Source organism: Siniperca chuatsi, linkage group LG4 (genome assembly GCF_020085105.1).
Source record: "Siniperca chuatsi isolate FFG_IHB_CAS linkage group LG4, ASM2008510v1, whole genome shotgun sequence".
Classification (NCBI taxonomy): Eukaryota; Metazoa; Chordata; class Actinopteri; order Centrarchiformes; family Sinipercidae; genus Siniperca; species Siniperca chuatsi.
Window position 1 is genome coordinate 4,691,533 of NC_058045.1, and position 16,724 is coordinate 4,708,256.

Sequence of the window (16,724 nt, forward strand, 5' to 3'; positions counted from 1 at the left end):
TAGCATAATACCATATTGGCGAGCAATGAAACTTTACTTGATTGTTGATTAAAAAGTCTTTGGGACTTAGTGTGGGAAGGGATCATACAAACAATTAAACCAATAGTGAAATAAGACAATAAAAAGGCAGTATTATTTGAATGAGGGGGCAGGGAGAGGTAATTGTTTGAGATCTTTGGTGATATTTTTAGTTGGAATATGTAACTGAATTTATAATTTCTATATTTCTTTCATCATATCACCACATACCTCTTCCCATGTAAAGTAAGTAAGTTCATCTCCATCCAGGTAGCGGATGTCCCCGTGCTGTGGTGGCTCTTCCACAACAAAGTCGATGTTTGCTGAGCTGTAGAAGGGATGTGAAATGTTAACAATCTCTGCGTTAATTGCTCTGCTGAGGCCTTCCTTCACTGTAAAGTTGAAGGTCTGGATGGGGATGAGCCGGGGCACGATGTTCACAGAGATGTGCAGGTCCTCCACTGTGGTAAAACCATTACTGACATCTACTGTGAAGGCGTCATTGCCCTGAAAAAGAGAAAGAGATGGATGTTATTAATATTCTAAAAATAAACCTTGCACCTTAGACTCATCAGAAGCTGAGGTTGTCTTTTGTCTGATTTTACTCTCAGTGTGATTATGAAAGGGAACAAGCTGTCACATCGGATTTACTACAACAGAATTAATTAAATGACAATAAACCTGGATGGATGCAGACACATAGAGAATGCGCCCCTGATCAATGTCCTCTTGAGTGAAGGAGTGAATGTAGTCGAGGACAGGCGAGGCTGTGCTGTCTGAGCTGTTTGTCAGCTTGACCACATGACCAAGACGAGGAGGCTCTTTAATGGTGAACACCATTTCTGTAGGCAAAATATCAGCTTGATCGACCTAAAAGGCAAAGGTACATGCTGTTAATTTATTATTTAACATTTTCATATATCATCACTTTTTTGTATAATGATAAACATGCAGAAGTATACAGCTGGCTCGACAAGAAACCCGTACATCAATAGCATACTGTCCAATGCACAAATTATAAATGTGTTTCCAAGGGAAAAAGCTGCATACTGCTGAATTATGCGTGGAGAAACCCTTTTCATCTAAATGTGTTTTGTGTGTGTAGTGAAATGACTAAGCTTTCAGAAATATACCTCAAAATGCAGCATACATAGAAAAATTGCTTGACTTTTGAAGTGTGGTGAAGATAGACACTGTTGTCACCTAATGCAATACCCCATATAAATAGAGGAACTATTCACAGCTGCCAAAAATAGCAGACGGTTGTGCAACTGTTCCAGTGACAGTTGGTTAAACAAATCAAATAAACTAATAAAACTCTGAAAAACAGTTTTCATTTGAAATTGGCAGTAGTGTTCGAGTTATATTAGACATCTGGAATTGGATGCCTTTTATCATTTCCTTTTAGTACAGTAACAGTATTGTGAGTTAATGTCAGTACACTACATTAATTCGTTGCATACTACCAAAATAGGGCACTGCAACTTTAGTACAGTTAATGGTACGAGTACAGGCATACAGTATCTAATTGGGACACTGTGACTGTATGGTGAACACAAACTTAAAAAAATACATTTGTGATATTTGGCAACATTTAAAGTCATGCTGCGGATTTACACACAAGCAGATTTATGGTCATCCCACTTTGAGAACATTTGATAAACTCTCTGGAGCCTGAAGCCTTGGAGTGTTTAGCAGTCATGCTTGCATTTGACAATATTTCAAAAGATCATACTACTTTCCATCTCATAATAAGGACACACATTGGAAAAACTCCCAGAGGCCAAGTCAATATTTTACCTCTTGTAAAGGCCATTCTGTCAAGGCTTTTTTCAATACATATTTCAGTAGTACGTGTACTGGGTGTCTAGGTTATTCTCCAGTCAATACTGCAGATTTAAAATAAGTGCACTATGGTGAAATTAAAGTTTAAAAGAAAGGACATTTTACTTTCAGAAATGTCCCTCATCATTTTAAAAATCAAGATATATATATACAGAGAATGTGTTATGAATCGACCAAAAACTTAAACCTCATTAATTGCATTCAAGATGAAGTGCAGGCAGGGTTATCTTACAAATTACAGTTAGGTTTCAGGAAGCTCCTCAGGGATTACTTAGTGTTGTTTTCCACACTTAATAGACTGTAATTTAGTACAGAAATGTGATTAAAAGCAGCAACTGTACAGTCATATTTAGCCCTGCTTTCATGTGGTTATAATGTAGATTAGAGACAGGGTTACAAAACAGGGCAGTATGCTTGAATAACTCATGTGGAAGATCTATTTCACAAAGAGAAAATAAACTTTAAAAGGCAATGTTCTGTCACATAATCATTGCCAAACTGTATGAAAATTAAATACTGTCTTGTTAAATGAAAACAAATGTATGCTATAGATCAAATATCAGCAACGCAAATTAATTTAAATAGTAGATGTGTTAACTGTGCCCTAAATCAAATTAACACATCAGTTTTGCTCAACATTCTGTAACTACAGAATCAGTAAACATTACCTTGAGATTATCCTGGTTGATTATGGTGTGCTCTCCCTCATAGGAAATGATGACCTCATTGGTTATCACCTCAGGCTCAGAGAGGTAACCTTGCTTGAATATTTTAATCCTGAATGTGCCCTCTTCAGAATGTCCTCTTGCTTGGACGGTGAAGCTGAAGGAATCCTTGGACCTCAGACTCTCATAACTATGCTCATATGACACAACACCTTTTTTCAGGTCCTCCTGGGTGAACACTGAAGCTTCAATTCCACTCACAATAATCCTGCCGTCGCTGGGTGGCGACGTGACCTGGAAGTTGATTTCACTGTCATCTCTGATGTCCATGTTAGAGTCAGCGCTCAACAGGGTGGTGTTAAGCGTCTTGGTGCTTCCATGGTCAATGACAATGATTGTGTTGTTTGCTATTCGCAGGTACGGTTCACCTGCCTGGATCTGAAGCAGCGCAGTGGCCTTGTGGAAGCCATCTGACACCTGCAGTGAGAAGCGTTCCCGATCTGCTCCATGGTGAATGAAGAGGATGTTCTTATCTCGCAGGTCGGCTTGTGTGAAACGGAAAAGGGCCTGTGAGGGATTAGATGTTGAGACGATATTGCCTGAGAGGATTCCCTCACGAGCGTAGACGATTTGGGTGTCATTGAAACCTGAGTCATCATCCTTAAACTGGATGACATCAGTTGTTAGCAGACGCTGACCGTGGCGGACTACATTAAAGACTCTATTCACAACCCTCACAGGAGCATGCTCATTCTTGGATTGGATAGAAATTCTGAAAACACCATTCACTGTTTCCTGATTGTCTGAACTTTCTGCTCCTTGATCAAATGCTGAAAAATGGAACTCATCACTGCTTGTCTTGGAGCCATCATGCTTGTAAATAAGCCTGTCAAGCTGGAGGTCTTCATTGCTGAATACTCTTATTGCCCCTTCAAATCTAGGCTGCCCGGGTGGGGAGTCCCTTATCAATCGTCCGTACTTTGGCTCTTGTGTGACCTGGAACACAAAATCTGTAGAACCTGGAGACTGCATCCAAAGATAGTTTTTGTTCAGAGTAAGCTCACCACCCTGCCAGACAACCAGCCTTTCATTGGTCATAACAGGAGCATCTGCATTGGCGAGGATGTTAATAGGGAAGGTGTATAGAGGGGAGTACTGATCATCAGCAAGGACTCTGAACTGGAACTGGTCTATACTATCCACAGCTCTTTGCACATGCACCCTGTAGCTAACAATGCTGTCCAAAATGTCCTTCTGTGTGAAGATGTCACCCTCAGCCAACTCTTTGTCTAACAACTGGAGACTACCGAGTGTTGGAGGCTTGACAAGAATGTATTTTATAGTTTGTGGATCTGGGTTTTTCCCTTTTACTTTGGCTTGAAGCTCTGTGAGTCCAATTATTTGCTCCTCACCGACCTTCACCTCCACTGGAACTAGGTTAGAAACTTTCACTTGTGCAGGAATGATCTTGACTAAGAAGGTGTTGTTCCAGAGGGAGAACTGCCCCAGGTGGATGTCGAACTGAATCCGCTCAACCACAATATCTTCCTGGTCACTTGAGTCTGTGCTGACATATGTAAGGCGGTCTTGATCCAGACTGGATTGATGGAAAGTTGTAACCTGCTTGGACATTCCATCACTTGTCATTATCTGCAGTTCTCCAAATATCAGAGGTTGGGTAATGTTATACATAATGTCTCCATTACGAGGATGAGCGAGGACAGCCAGATTTTGAACACCTATAGATCCATTGCTTCCTTGAGACAAGAGAAGGCCAGTGTTGGTCACAATAGTCATATGTGGCTGTGCCACAGATAACTTAAAAGTAGTTGAATGACTTACTGACTGTCCATCAGATACCTCCAAGGTAATGCCAGCAGCATGACCCCCTCTGTGTACAAAATAGATATTTCCATCTTTCAACTCCCTGCAAGTGAACTCTGAGATGCTTCTTCCTGGCTGCTGACTGTTTTCTAAGTAACCAACTTCCATGAAAGGCTCTGAGGTTACAGTTAGTACTAATTCATCACAGCGGGTGTCAGAATCCATGATTTTGATAAGGCTTGGACTCAAACGAGTCCTGCCGTTTTCTGTGATGGTGATTTCTCCTCCACCAAGTTGCGGTATATCATTGACGGGAAGAATTTCAACTGGGAGGACATACTCATGAGGAGTTTTTAAACATTCTGGAAGGTAGCTGTCACTGTGAATAGCCACCTGTAGCTGAATTTGATCTGCATGCCTTTCATTTCCATCATGCATATACTTAATTTTCTTATTGACAACATCAAGAAGAGTGAACGTTTGTGTGCGTCTTGTGTTAATGTTCATGTCAACCAAGCCATACCAGGGATCATCCTGGAGAGTAAAGATTATCTCAGACTGATGTATTCCTGCAGCACTGAGGTCAAATGTAGGGCTTAGGTTATTGATATCAAGAAGACCTTCCCCACCTTCAGGCACAAGCAATGGGGTGACATCAAGAAGTTTTGTTACATTTTTGAATATCTCTGGCATGTCATCTGTTGGGTAGCAATGCTGATGGTTGTCGATAACAACATATGGGATACGAACAGGAGGAGAAGTTGTGGTTACGTCTATGTCATAGTAACTTGAGTAGTCATAGTCATCTCCTTCACATTTAACATGAACATCTTTGGTCACCAAAGCATCCTGCAGGCTTCTATCCTTCTGATTTACTTTGATTTCCCCCAAGCAACCAATGAAGGATTCAAATGTCATTTCCTCCTCTGCACGACTTAAGTACCCACTCTCACGAAAGACATCCTTCATTTTCCCCTGGATACCTCCTAAATATAAGTTTCCAACCAAGTCCAATTTTTGTGACGAGTCAAAAGGGAGGGAGGAAGACTGACTATCTACATTAATGACAAAAGAATCCGGACTGACCTGTACCTTAACTCTATGCCACTGATCATCATCTAGCTTCACCTGGGTATTCTCCAGTACCTCCATGCCACTTCCGAGGTCCAGCACACCTTTGAGATAGCCTTTCACAACACCAATAGCAATGAAGTCTGACTCTCGGCCAGGGTGGAAAACAAGTAACGCATCCTCAATGGTGGTTTTCATTAGGACCTCTAAGACTCTTGGAGCACCACTAGCCCCGCTCCAGGTGGGGAAGGACACAAAGGAATCTGGAGTGCTGAAACTAGTTGCCTCCCCATCACCAGCCTCAAACTCACTGCTGCAGGATTCCTTCGTGTCGTGGCATTGTTTAAATGATGTGCTGAGAATATCAAATTGATGGGACTCAAATTTGACCTGAGTCATGCAGCCACGGAAAGGGGGAATGGCATTGCTGAGGTAGGGAGCATCCAGGTTTCCTGTTCCTCCAAGCCAAATGCCCAGGTCAATATTGAGCTGTTCCCTGTCGTCATTCACAGGAACATATGTTGGGAAGAGCTCATCAATTGTCATGGTGAGTTTGCCACCTTGCAGTGTAAGTGAGATTTTATGGTCCAGAAGGTTGTTCAGCTGTACTCCTTGGGATGAGGACAGTGTCACCTCGCCAGCCCCCAAGTTCATCCGTGCCTATGGGAAAACAAAAACATTTTATTTAATTTAAAACTTACAATACATTTCAGCTGCTGTAAATGTATATTTATACATATGTGGTAATTATTTGTTGTGCATTTAATTGGTAGAGTCATTATATGACAACTGGACAGCACATGGATGGGATTCAGGGCTAATGTTTAAAGGGAATGCCTTCACTAAAATGGAGTGAACACTACAAGTTACAACAACTTTGTACAGTTCTGTCAATATTTATGAAGAAGAAACTCTCTCTTGAACACACAAATACCAACCCAAATACTCTTATCTATGCTCATGACCATTTCTGGATCCTCTTACTTATCATTTTGGGAGGGCTAATTTGCTGACTCATAAAACACTTAAGTTTAAGCTTCATTTTATTGTAATGTTAACATTTATGATCAAGGCAGTGTATCTACAACCCCAGAAAATTCCTCAGGTATTCTCACAGTGTTGACAAAGCTATATTTGAAAAATTAACTAGTTCTAAAGAGGTTTCACTGATAACATCATTTTGCTTAAATAAAGTTAAACGACATGATTCTTATACATGCACAATAGATAAGGCAATTTAATTTTTGTAAAGCCTTGAGTCTATTTGCTCACTGCATCTTGTATATCTAGGAGGAACAAAATGAAGAACACTAAGAAAGGTAATATTACCTTTTATTACACATACCCTGAGATATTTTCCTTTCTGGGGAAAAGCTATATGACTCTCTGTGATAGCACACCTGAAGCTTATTCTGCTGCTTCTGAAGCTGTCAAGCAATTAATTATAGATGTAAAATGTCATGGTTCTCATTCCAGTGAGAAAACTAGAGAAGACAACAGTAAAATCAAATCAATTTAGGTTGTTTTCAGAGTGGCACCAATGAAATGTGTCATATACAGAACATGTCTTGAAGCTAAATGGCTCTCAAGACTATATTTAAAGTCACACTTTTCACAACCTATTGTACACCTTTGTAATGCATTCAAAATTTGCGGGATATTCTACAGCTAAAATGCCCCAAAGTAAATACTTTTCATATGTGATGTCTTTGGGATTATAGCAGAGAATGGATCAATAGGTTGTTATCCAACTAAAAATATTGGTGTCATTTTTATGTCTAAAGCATTTTCACTGCTTTAAAGTATCCTTCACCAAAAGAACAAGACGATGTACACCTACTGCATTGGTAAGTGAGACTATAATAATGGAGATGGTTTGCTTTGACATTGAATTTAAATACATATTTAGCATTCTAGTTAATTTTTGAAGTGTTCTCCCTCATACTTCTCTTGGGGAGGAAAATAAGTAACAATATTGACTCACTTTTTTTTCTAAAATTAACACTGAATCTGCTTGTGTATATTAGGCCATTCTCACAAACATTTCTTTTCAAGTTATGCAGGTTTTGGCAGTGGAAGGAGTTGTTTTAGCACAAAATACATTGCTGTCTTGTCTGTCTATTTTACAATACTGCTCTGTCTTTTATGTACCATCACTAGTTTCTCTTAAAAAAATGCTAATTTGTGATATAATGCAACCATGCTCATACAGTCTTAAGTTTACAGATTTTTTTTTCATCATCTTACAGTGTCTAAAAACATTTCAGCCTTGGTGGCACAGTTTGTTAAACATTCACCTGTATTTTCCCGTTTTGGAGCTCGAGGAACAGGTAGTCCTCCATTCCTGCAGCCAGTAACAGCAGCCCACTTCGCCGACTCGTCTTGATCTGTAGTGACAGGTGGAAGGTGGAGACATCTTGGAAGGCTTGTAAATTGCAGAAGCTGTCCCCAAAGTAGGATTCTGTGAAGAATGAAAAGATAAGAAGTAGGCATCATGTTTGCCTAGAAGTCAAAGGCATACTACATAACTGCAACAATCAGTGATTTTTACTGTATGTCACCCAACACAAACACATATTTTATTTGCACTGTGCACGAAAACTAAAATAGCCTGATTTCACAATTTGCATTCTCTATGCTGTGGCAACGTAACATGACTCACTACATTGGGATAACACAATAAGACACATGCATATGATGCTAAAAACTCATCCTAGAACTGCTGGATGGCAACTCTGTGAATTCTAATGTGGAAGTTTTGAGAAACCAATTAGATGAGCATTTTTCTGAGTCTCACATTACAGTGCGACTTGCTCTGGACTGATTTCTATATTATCAGGTGTCCTCCAGCTGCTCCTGGCTGAAGAGGAGCTGCTCTGGCCTCAAAGGGATTCTCTCACTGAGACATCAGTCATTACCCCTGCGGAGGTTTTCCGGGCATATAGAGTCTTGGGGTGCAGGATTTCCCAGGCTTGAGCTGTCTCGTTTCCAATGATATGTAAATTCAGCCACCTGCCTCGGACTATGCTCTCCGGGTCCTTGACAAAATGTAAACCATGGAGGAAGTCAATTATTTCCCAGTGCACATGCTCTGAAATTAAACTGGACCACCTCCAAGACCCTGTTTCCTCAGCATGGGTTTTCCATGGTCTTAGCCAAGAGTTATAGAAAGGGGGCTTTCCATTAGTCACCCACTCACACTCACATGGGTGATGGTTCAAGACACAGAAACTCATTGGAACACAGAGAAGAAGGCAGTCTTCTCATCACACAATGCTACTGCTTTGGAATATTTGAAATATTGAAGCAGAGAGAGACATTGCTATGTCAAAGTTAGAACATTCCTATGAGCTCATGAGGACCAAAATATTCCCTCAGAATCAACAGTAGCATCCAGTAGCCTAGCAGGACGGTGGGCTTGTTGCCACGAGGAAAAAATCTCACAGAATAACTTCTCAGACACGACTGACTCAGAAGAGAAGAAAATAAAACATTCACATTCATAGCTATAAATGGCAAAAGTATTTTCTCAAGACTCTGTTTGAAGGTGTCCATGTGAGAGCAAATGTGTGTGCCTCTAAAGGGCAGCTTGTGTCTGTGTTGCATCTACATTAATGCCATGCTGCCAGCTTCAAAACACTGAAGGGTACATTTGTCCTTTGGTTTCTCATCCTGTAAATGAACCCCTCCTCCCAGATCTGCAACAAACACTGGAAATGTGAACAAACACAATCATTTTGATGTCAGCAAGGACGAAAGCATGGCTTTTATTGCCGTGCCCATGCTTTTGTGATTTCAGTAAGAGGCATTTGCTTTTGGTTCCAAGGCTGCTCTGTCATGAACAAAGTCAGTGATGAACGGTCTCAGCGCAGGGCCAAATACACAGAGACTTTCAATTATACACTGCTGCACAGCACCGGTCTGCTGCAGCCAAAACAACGCCATGTTGGGTGCTCTCAGAAATAAATATGGCAGGAAACTGTTTTTGACATTATCACATGTTGAACTTTCCATATTGTGTGAATACTAACAAGAGAAAACTATAGCAAAACTAAAGCAATGAGATCCTTTCCTGGTAATTCAAAACAAGAATGGAGCTGAACATGCATATATGATTTGTATTACTGAGTTGAAATGATTATTTTTATTATTATTATTAGTAACACATCATTCATTTTCAATGTGTCACTTTAGGAGGCTATTGTTGTTAGCTGTTACTGACTGTGCCAGAGGCTATTATGGTACTGTTCAGAGAGTTTCTAGTAAGGCTAAGGTATTCCAAATGAAAGACTAGGGCTAATTGCACAGGAGCCTTCAGGCTGAAACTGAAAAATGGGGGAACAGAATCTTTTCTTACTGGCAATTGCATTAACAAAGAAAATCGCAATGAGCTCCATGGTTCTTAAACCCGAGCTTTTGTTGGATTGTTCACTGAGCATGGGGATAAAAAGCTGAAGGAGAGAGCGATGCCAAGACAATTCTGCCTGGGGATTTTCTGGTTCAAATTCAGCTTGCTGCTGTTGCCTTCAGGAAAAGGAGCACATTTTCTAATGATACACACAATAGCTTTACTCTCTGCAGTGTACCTGGACCTGGAATTCATTAGTTCTCAAGCTAAGCTGTGTAAAGCTCTGTATAGAATAGGCTTCATGTAGGAAAAGCACATTTTCAGTATGCTATCTGTATAAATGCCCTGCTCTGTGACACTTCTTTTGTCTCTGCTCCCTTGCTTAAACCGTTCCTGTGTTCACACTGTTTAGCAGGTATGCAAAAGGGACTCATACCTACAGGATGAAAGAAAAACATAATCATGAAGGGCTTTTGAGAATGCGAATGTGCATCGCAAGTCTGTTTTCTACTGCAACATAACACTCAGCTATATTCTCCATCTTCCAGGGACTTGGGGCTGGGTGTAGATGGGATCTAGCTGAGGTGATTTCGCTGACAAGGCATCATTATCTGTAAAGGATCATCCCTGCTCCTAAAGAGTGTAAGCTGGAGCTGTGAAGCTGCTGCCACACTTGGTGTCAGTCTGTGTGTGGAGGTTTAACCACCTAAGAGGACAGTCTCTGATCCCCTTTAGCTACCACACCCCTCCTCACACTACTTTATTGTGCGTCAAGCAGAATCCTGGTCTCTGGCCAATGCAGATGGCTATAATTTGATGACTGACTACGCTTGTATTTATAATGCTCTGAGGAAACTGAGTCTTCGTCTCTTTCATAGACGACTGAATGAATTACCCTGTTGTCTTTCTTTCCCTTTCCTCCTCCTCCTCCTCCTCCTCTTCTCTACCCTCTTTTGGTCTCAATCTAGCGACACATGTCCGGAAAAGCTATGGGGAAGAGAGACACACTGACCACAAGTACAGCAAGATTGGAGACATTCAGATAAAGTTGTGTCCTGTGACTCGTTTGTTCAGATGAGTCATTTCAGTCATATTTTAAGATGCGCCGGACAGACAAGATTTTAGCCTTTGGGATGCTCAGGGATGCTGATTTTTGCTGCCCTGATTGTATTGGTCACCAAAGAAAATACCCTTATCACATGCACAATATCCTGAAGCCTAAATTCTTCTAATTTATATTGGTTTGACTAATGTAAATGTTAATGAACGTGTTAACTGAAACAGAGTAACACAGAATACTATTTTATAAACATGACGGTCCACATTGGTTGGCTTTTATATATGAATCTCTCCTTGGGCTGGTTCCTTCTTATCTGTGTAAAACCCTAAATCAGTGTGGCTGGCACTCACATAATATTGTACAGATGGTGGTCCCCAGAGTTAGAACAGAATTAGGCAAAAAAAAAAAAAAGCTTTTAAATACATTGCCCCTTCTTCCTGGAATAATGTACAGAAGGACCTTGTCCGAGCTAATTACTATGGGGAAATTTAGGTCAATTTTAAAAGATCGAGAAAATAGTACGCTGGGTCAGTTCGATTGCTCCTAAATTTTCATTGAAAATCGTTTTAGGAACTTACACCTGTTTAGGCATTATGCCTAGATTTTTGTCCTTGACCTTGTATTGCATATTAACTGGATATTGTGTTCACTCGTTTGTAGTGTGTGACAGTTGTATTTGTCTGTTTGTATTGTTGTAACAATGTTTATGCTGCTCTCTTGGCCAGGTCACTCTTTAAAAAGAGACTTTAATCTCAACGAGACTTTTACCTGGTTAAATAAAGGATATGTAATATGATTTGCTTGTTTAAAATGTTATACAGAAGCAAGGATACCCAGTGTGTGTTCCTCTACAACAGTTTTGCCATGGTAACCCTGCCTGGAATCCAAACAAACCACCTACTTGCGTAACCCATGGTTAAACCACGTTTAGCTTGACTATAAATAGTGGTTATGTTGGCCATTTGTTTCCTTTGCTGGGCTGTGCCTACTACAACAGGGTATAATAGCCTCTGGATATAATTATATGAAGGATAGAGTGTTGTTAACCATAGATAGAACTGGAGAGCTTTTAAAGGTGTAATTGCACTTACCATATGGCAACACGGTCATTACCATGATGAGCAATTACATCTCTCACAAGGGTCAATGGCACTTGTGCTTATGATAAACATTAGTTTTCCATTTATGTCTGCAGATAGCAACCCATTGGACTATCAGAACATGGATTATAATATATAGCAGTAGTTGTAAAACATAAATCTACTAGTGCTCGATTGTCAGATTGACTGTGATTGTCATTTATCAAGCAAAAATGCCAAACATTTGCTAGTTTCAGCTTCTCAAATGGGATTATTTGCTACTTTTCTCTGTTAAATATACTTGTGAATGGAATACCTTTGGATTTAAGACAATTTGATAATCAACAATTGATAAACTACAGTAATAGAAAAATCTTACGTGTTACAAGTTGTGCACTACACATTCATGCAGTTCATTGTTTTTTGTCAGTGCTGGGACTTTCTCCGCAATAACAGAGAAAGAGAGCCTCCTAGTAATTAGGTCTACAATATATACTAACAATTTACAACCTCAAATATGTCTTGAGAGAAATGCAATGCCACCTGAACTACATTTTGAAAAAAATCGATGGTGACTTGAATTACGAGACAGGACATGTTTACTGTAATTCGACCAAATATCGAAGCACTTTTGTAGCTAAACCGGTTACACTTTATTTGGATAATCCACCTACAGATAGTTTATAGAGTATTTGTAACATTTCAGCAGCTTATTAGACAACCGTTTTCTAGGTTTGGTTAGGTTTAGGCACAAAAACCATCTGGGTTAGGGTATATTCATGAATTGTCACATATTCTCTGTTGATAATCTGTTGAACATCTACAGACAAAGCTAAACAGTTTAAATGTTACAAATACTCTATAAACTATCTGTAGGCCACTGAACATAATCCATGCAGCAATTCCGTAATTGGCAAAAAAAAAAAAGAATAGTATTAATCTAGGTAACAGAGTTGCCAGACCATTACTGTGGCTGGTGGCTACCATACTGTAGGCTAACGTGTTCACTGATAATTATTGGAAAACCATTTAGTGATAAAGACTCGCCACATCAGTTTTTGTTTAGCTGTGTATTGATTCAGATGAGCACAAATTACAATGTACCTACTATGAACAATCAATAACAAGAGAGACAAATGACATGCCCACACTAATCACAGCATACTAGTTGCTCTTAAAAGGAAGTGATCCTGTTGGTGCAACATGTTTACAGACCTGACTCTAAATACAGCGGTCTGTATAGGAGAATGCTGCTAACTTCAGCACTGTTAAACAGCAGAGAGCAGAGCCACAACTCTACTTACCTTGACAGCGCTGCTTTATGAGGACCCCCTCCTTCCCCACTGACTTTTCAGAAGTCACCAGGGACACACTTTAACAGGCTTTATAGAGCCATTTCTCAGACCAGGCTATGTCAGTGTGAAAGTAAACACATCATCATTTTAGTCCCCTTTCAAATCCCCACCTATCTCTGCATCCCTCTGAGACACTCCAATGCTAGCCAGAGTGAAGAGGTACAATACATAAAAAAAAAACCGGCTTGTGGAGTCTCAGCGGGTGGCCTCCTCCCTGGCAATAATTAAAACTTTTCAGGCGTTCTCTCTGTAAAACTCACACTTACACAACAGACAAGGGGTGGCGGCAGCAAGGAAAAATTATGACCTTTCTCTGTGAAAGGAGAATGGCAGTGTAATGTAATTTCAGCTTAGGAAAATGGACCTGTGAGAAAAGGGAGGGAAAGCCTGGAAAGGATGTGAAAGACTCAGTGTTGTCTGGGTTTGTGCTGTTAATGCGAGAGGTGGTCTGAAAGGCTGAGTTTCTATACAAAATGAATAGGAAAAGCTCACTTTCTTTGGAAGAATACAGAAAAAAGGAAAGGCCTTTTTCTCTATGACTTGTTGTGTGGAAGACTATTGTAGACTTTGTAAAAAAAAAAAAAACGACAGACGTGTTTGCATCTGCTGCCATTTTCTTCCTTCATCACTGGGTTGATATGAGAATGAGAACAGGAAATCAGGAGGGATCAGAGAGGTGGATGGTTATAGAGGAGTAGCTTAAGACCACACAACATCCAATCAAATCATTGGAAATCATTGTTTTATACGTCAGAATCTCAACATGAACTCTTCTGTGCGGCCTGTACATTCTCTTGCACAGCTGCCAGTGAAAATATTTCCATCAAATGTTGGCTGCATTTCAGTTTCATGTTAACTTTGCTATACCGTATTTCAAGGCATCAGTGAACAAAGAAATATTGTGCTACTTCCGAAGTGCACAATGAGACATTCTCAGATTTTCAGCTACAAGGTAAACATCTTTCCTCAGACTCAATATTCCAGCCGAATAAGGCGCATGACGAATTCACAGTTTGTTGGCTCATCACTCAACTAGACTCGTTGGTCATAATGACTTTGGACTGATGATCTCACTCACCTAAGAACATTGTAAGACAAACACAGCCATGAACAGAAGCATTGTAGTGACTCAGGGCTCTGCTGTGGTTTATGACTTGCTAATACAAAGCTTGCCTCTGTCAGCCCAGCCAAGGTACGGAAGCCATCAGCCGCCAAGGTCCCAGTGGGTGGGTCCTGTTAAAATAATCCCCCCGTGACATCAGAGGACTGACCCCCCCCCGCATACTATTTCTACCTATATCCCTCCTCACACCAAATGACCCCCTCTACACCCATTCACACACACACACACACACACACACAAACACACACACACTTTCTTTTGCCAAATACTCATGTACTACAGCTAATTGTTTATACATATAGCTGTGACTTTCTCTGTTTTCCCTCAGCTAGAGCACGGCTGTTTATAGACTGAACTGAAAGACATTTTAACACACCGGTAATGAATTCCAGTGTAAAGTCTCACCATGTGAAAAGTGAGTAGAACAGTGTGTCAAGGGAGAGGACAGGAAGGAAGAAAGTAGTGTCAAATAGCAATGGAATTCACGTATAGACTATTAAACTTAAGTCTTTTACAATGATACATTTCTCATCTTCCAGAATAGACAGTGTCCTGTACTTCTGGATCTTTACACCTGACTCATCGCTATAAATCTAATTAAAGGTCAATAAAGGATTTTCATTATTCTACAGTACTTTTTTCATAAGTGAAATAAACTGAGAGCACTGCCTGTAACACATGACTGGTTCGACTGCTCTGGCTTTGTTCCACAGCACTGATGGTTCAAGGTAATAGCAGGAGGAAATTGGACAGCAGTTAAGTACAGCCACTTAAGTTTCTAATATTTTCAATGTTAACACAAAATGGGAGAGCAAAGAGGTTCTGTGTCCTGTTGCTACATCTACTGATTAGTACGGATAATCAAACAAAATTATTTTAATCTTGGTTATTTTAGGCCAATAGTTTGAAGCCCTAATTTTGCTATGATGCAGGTTAGTTTAAGTTAATTTTTCATGAGCTGTACACTTTCTGTCCTAATTCTTTATATAAATTTCTTCAACAACAGTGCTATGTGCATCTTAACAAATGTCCAACTCTTCCGTTCAGAGCACTGAGGAGAGTACAAATGTTTGATAGTAAAGAGACTTTCAGGGAGTATCCCTTTAGTTCTGAATTTGGAGTTTTCCAGCTTTGACGTAAGTAGTCACACATTCGTGACGTAGCCTGTGTCCCTGTGTTGTGACTCAAACACCCCTCTACAATCCCTGGTACTTCACTTATATCAGCATACTGCACTCTTGATGTTTTTGTACTCATGTTATTCTGTGGGTTTTAATGTTTCCATCATACATGCGACTGGTATGCTGGCATCATTGAGACTGTCACAATTTCAAGTATGAATGAGCAGAGAGCCCTTGAGAGCACTATGGTTTGTTCTCAGAATTTTCCACCATCACATTTTCTTGGGGGTATTAAAAAGTTACGTCTGCATGTTTGCTCTCGTCCTGATTCTTTCAAGGTCTGCCTCATTCACCGTTAACAGTCATTTCTGACATATCAATAGCTCCATTCAGTTTTCGCTCAGAGTGCCCTTATGACTGCAGTTATGAGTACGAGTGCAGGCATCAGTCACTCCACGACTAATTATCAGCATGACATTGGCTTTTCAGTGGGCTGGAAAACACTTTGCTGAGTAGCAGCTCACTTCCATAAATCATTCCACTTAAATGTCAGCACAGGGAAAGAGATTTAGGACCTGGACCCTGAGAACCTGGCTCAGCTGGGGTCCGGTGCAGGAGAACACAGGGAATAGAGATGGTGTTTAAGTTGGACTCGGCTTCTGTATTCTCCAAATATTTCCCAGACAGATCTCATAAATTAACCGACCCACTCTTTCTTTTTCTTCTTTCTTCGCACATTTTTGTATTTGCGTCTCATTAGGGTCTCATTTATCAAAAATGCTCCAAGAGTTATAGATTTTATGTAGACCTCTGTGTTGTTCCATTTATTTCGATACTAGTGCTGAATACGACACCTACGGTTTTGGTAAAGATACTACAACAATACTTTTTTGGTACTATGAAAAATATAAACATGTTTTTCTACAAAATTATTTTGTTTCATGGGGCGACTATGACTCTGGAGGTAGAGTGGGTTGTCCCTCAATCACAGGATTGGTGGTTGGATCCCTGGCTTCTCGTATCCACATGTCAAAGTGTCCTTGAGGAAGACCCTAACCCAAAGTTCCCCCCAATGGCCAGGCCAGCGCCTTGCAAGGCAGCTCCACCACTATTGGTGTGTGTGTGTGTGTGTGTGTGTGTGTGTGTGTGTGTGTGAATAGGTGGATGAGAGGCAATTTGTGAAGTTCTTTGTCTCTGAAGGTAGCAGAGCACATA

The 16,724-nt window shown here is 40.3% G+C and overlaps 1 protein-coding gene across 1 annotated transcript in view; it reads right to left on the reverse strand.

Annotated features, from left to right (window-relative positions):
• Window positions 1-16,724, reverse strand: part of cspg4 (chondroitin sulfate proteoglycan 4) — a 69,073-nt gene that overhangs the window by 23,275 nt on the left and 29,074 nt on the right. Inside the window, exons 2-5 of the mRNA XM_044193805.1 lie at window positions 7,721-7,884; window positions 2,532-6,083; window positions 700-888; window positions 250-525 (exon numbers count right to left, since the gene is read on the reverse strand). Of these exons, the coding sequence (XP_044049740.1) occupies window positions 250-525; window positions 700-888; window positions 2,532-6,083; window positions 7,721-7,884 (4,181 nt within the window). The remainder of the gene's footprint in view (window positions 1-249; window positions 526-699; window positions 889-2,531; window positions 6,084-7,720; window positions 7,885-16,724) is intronic.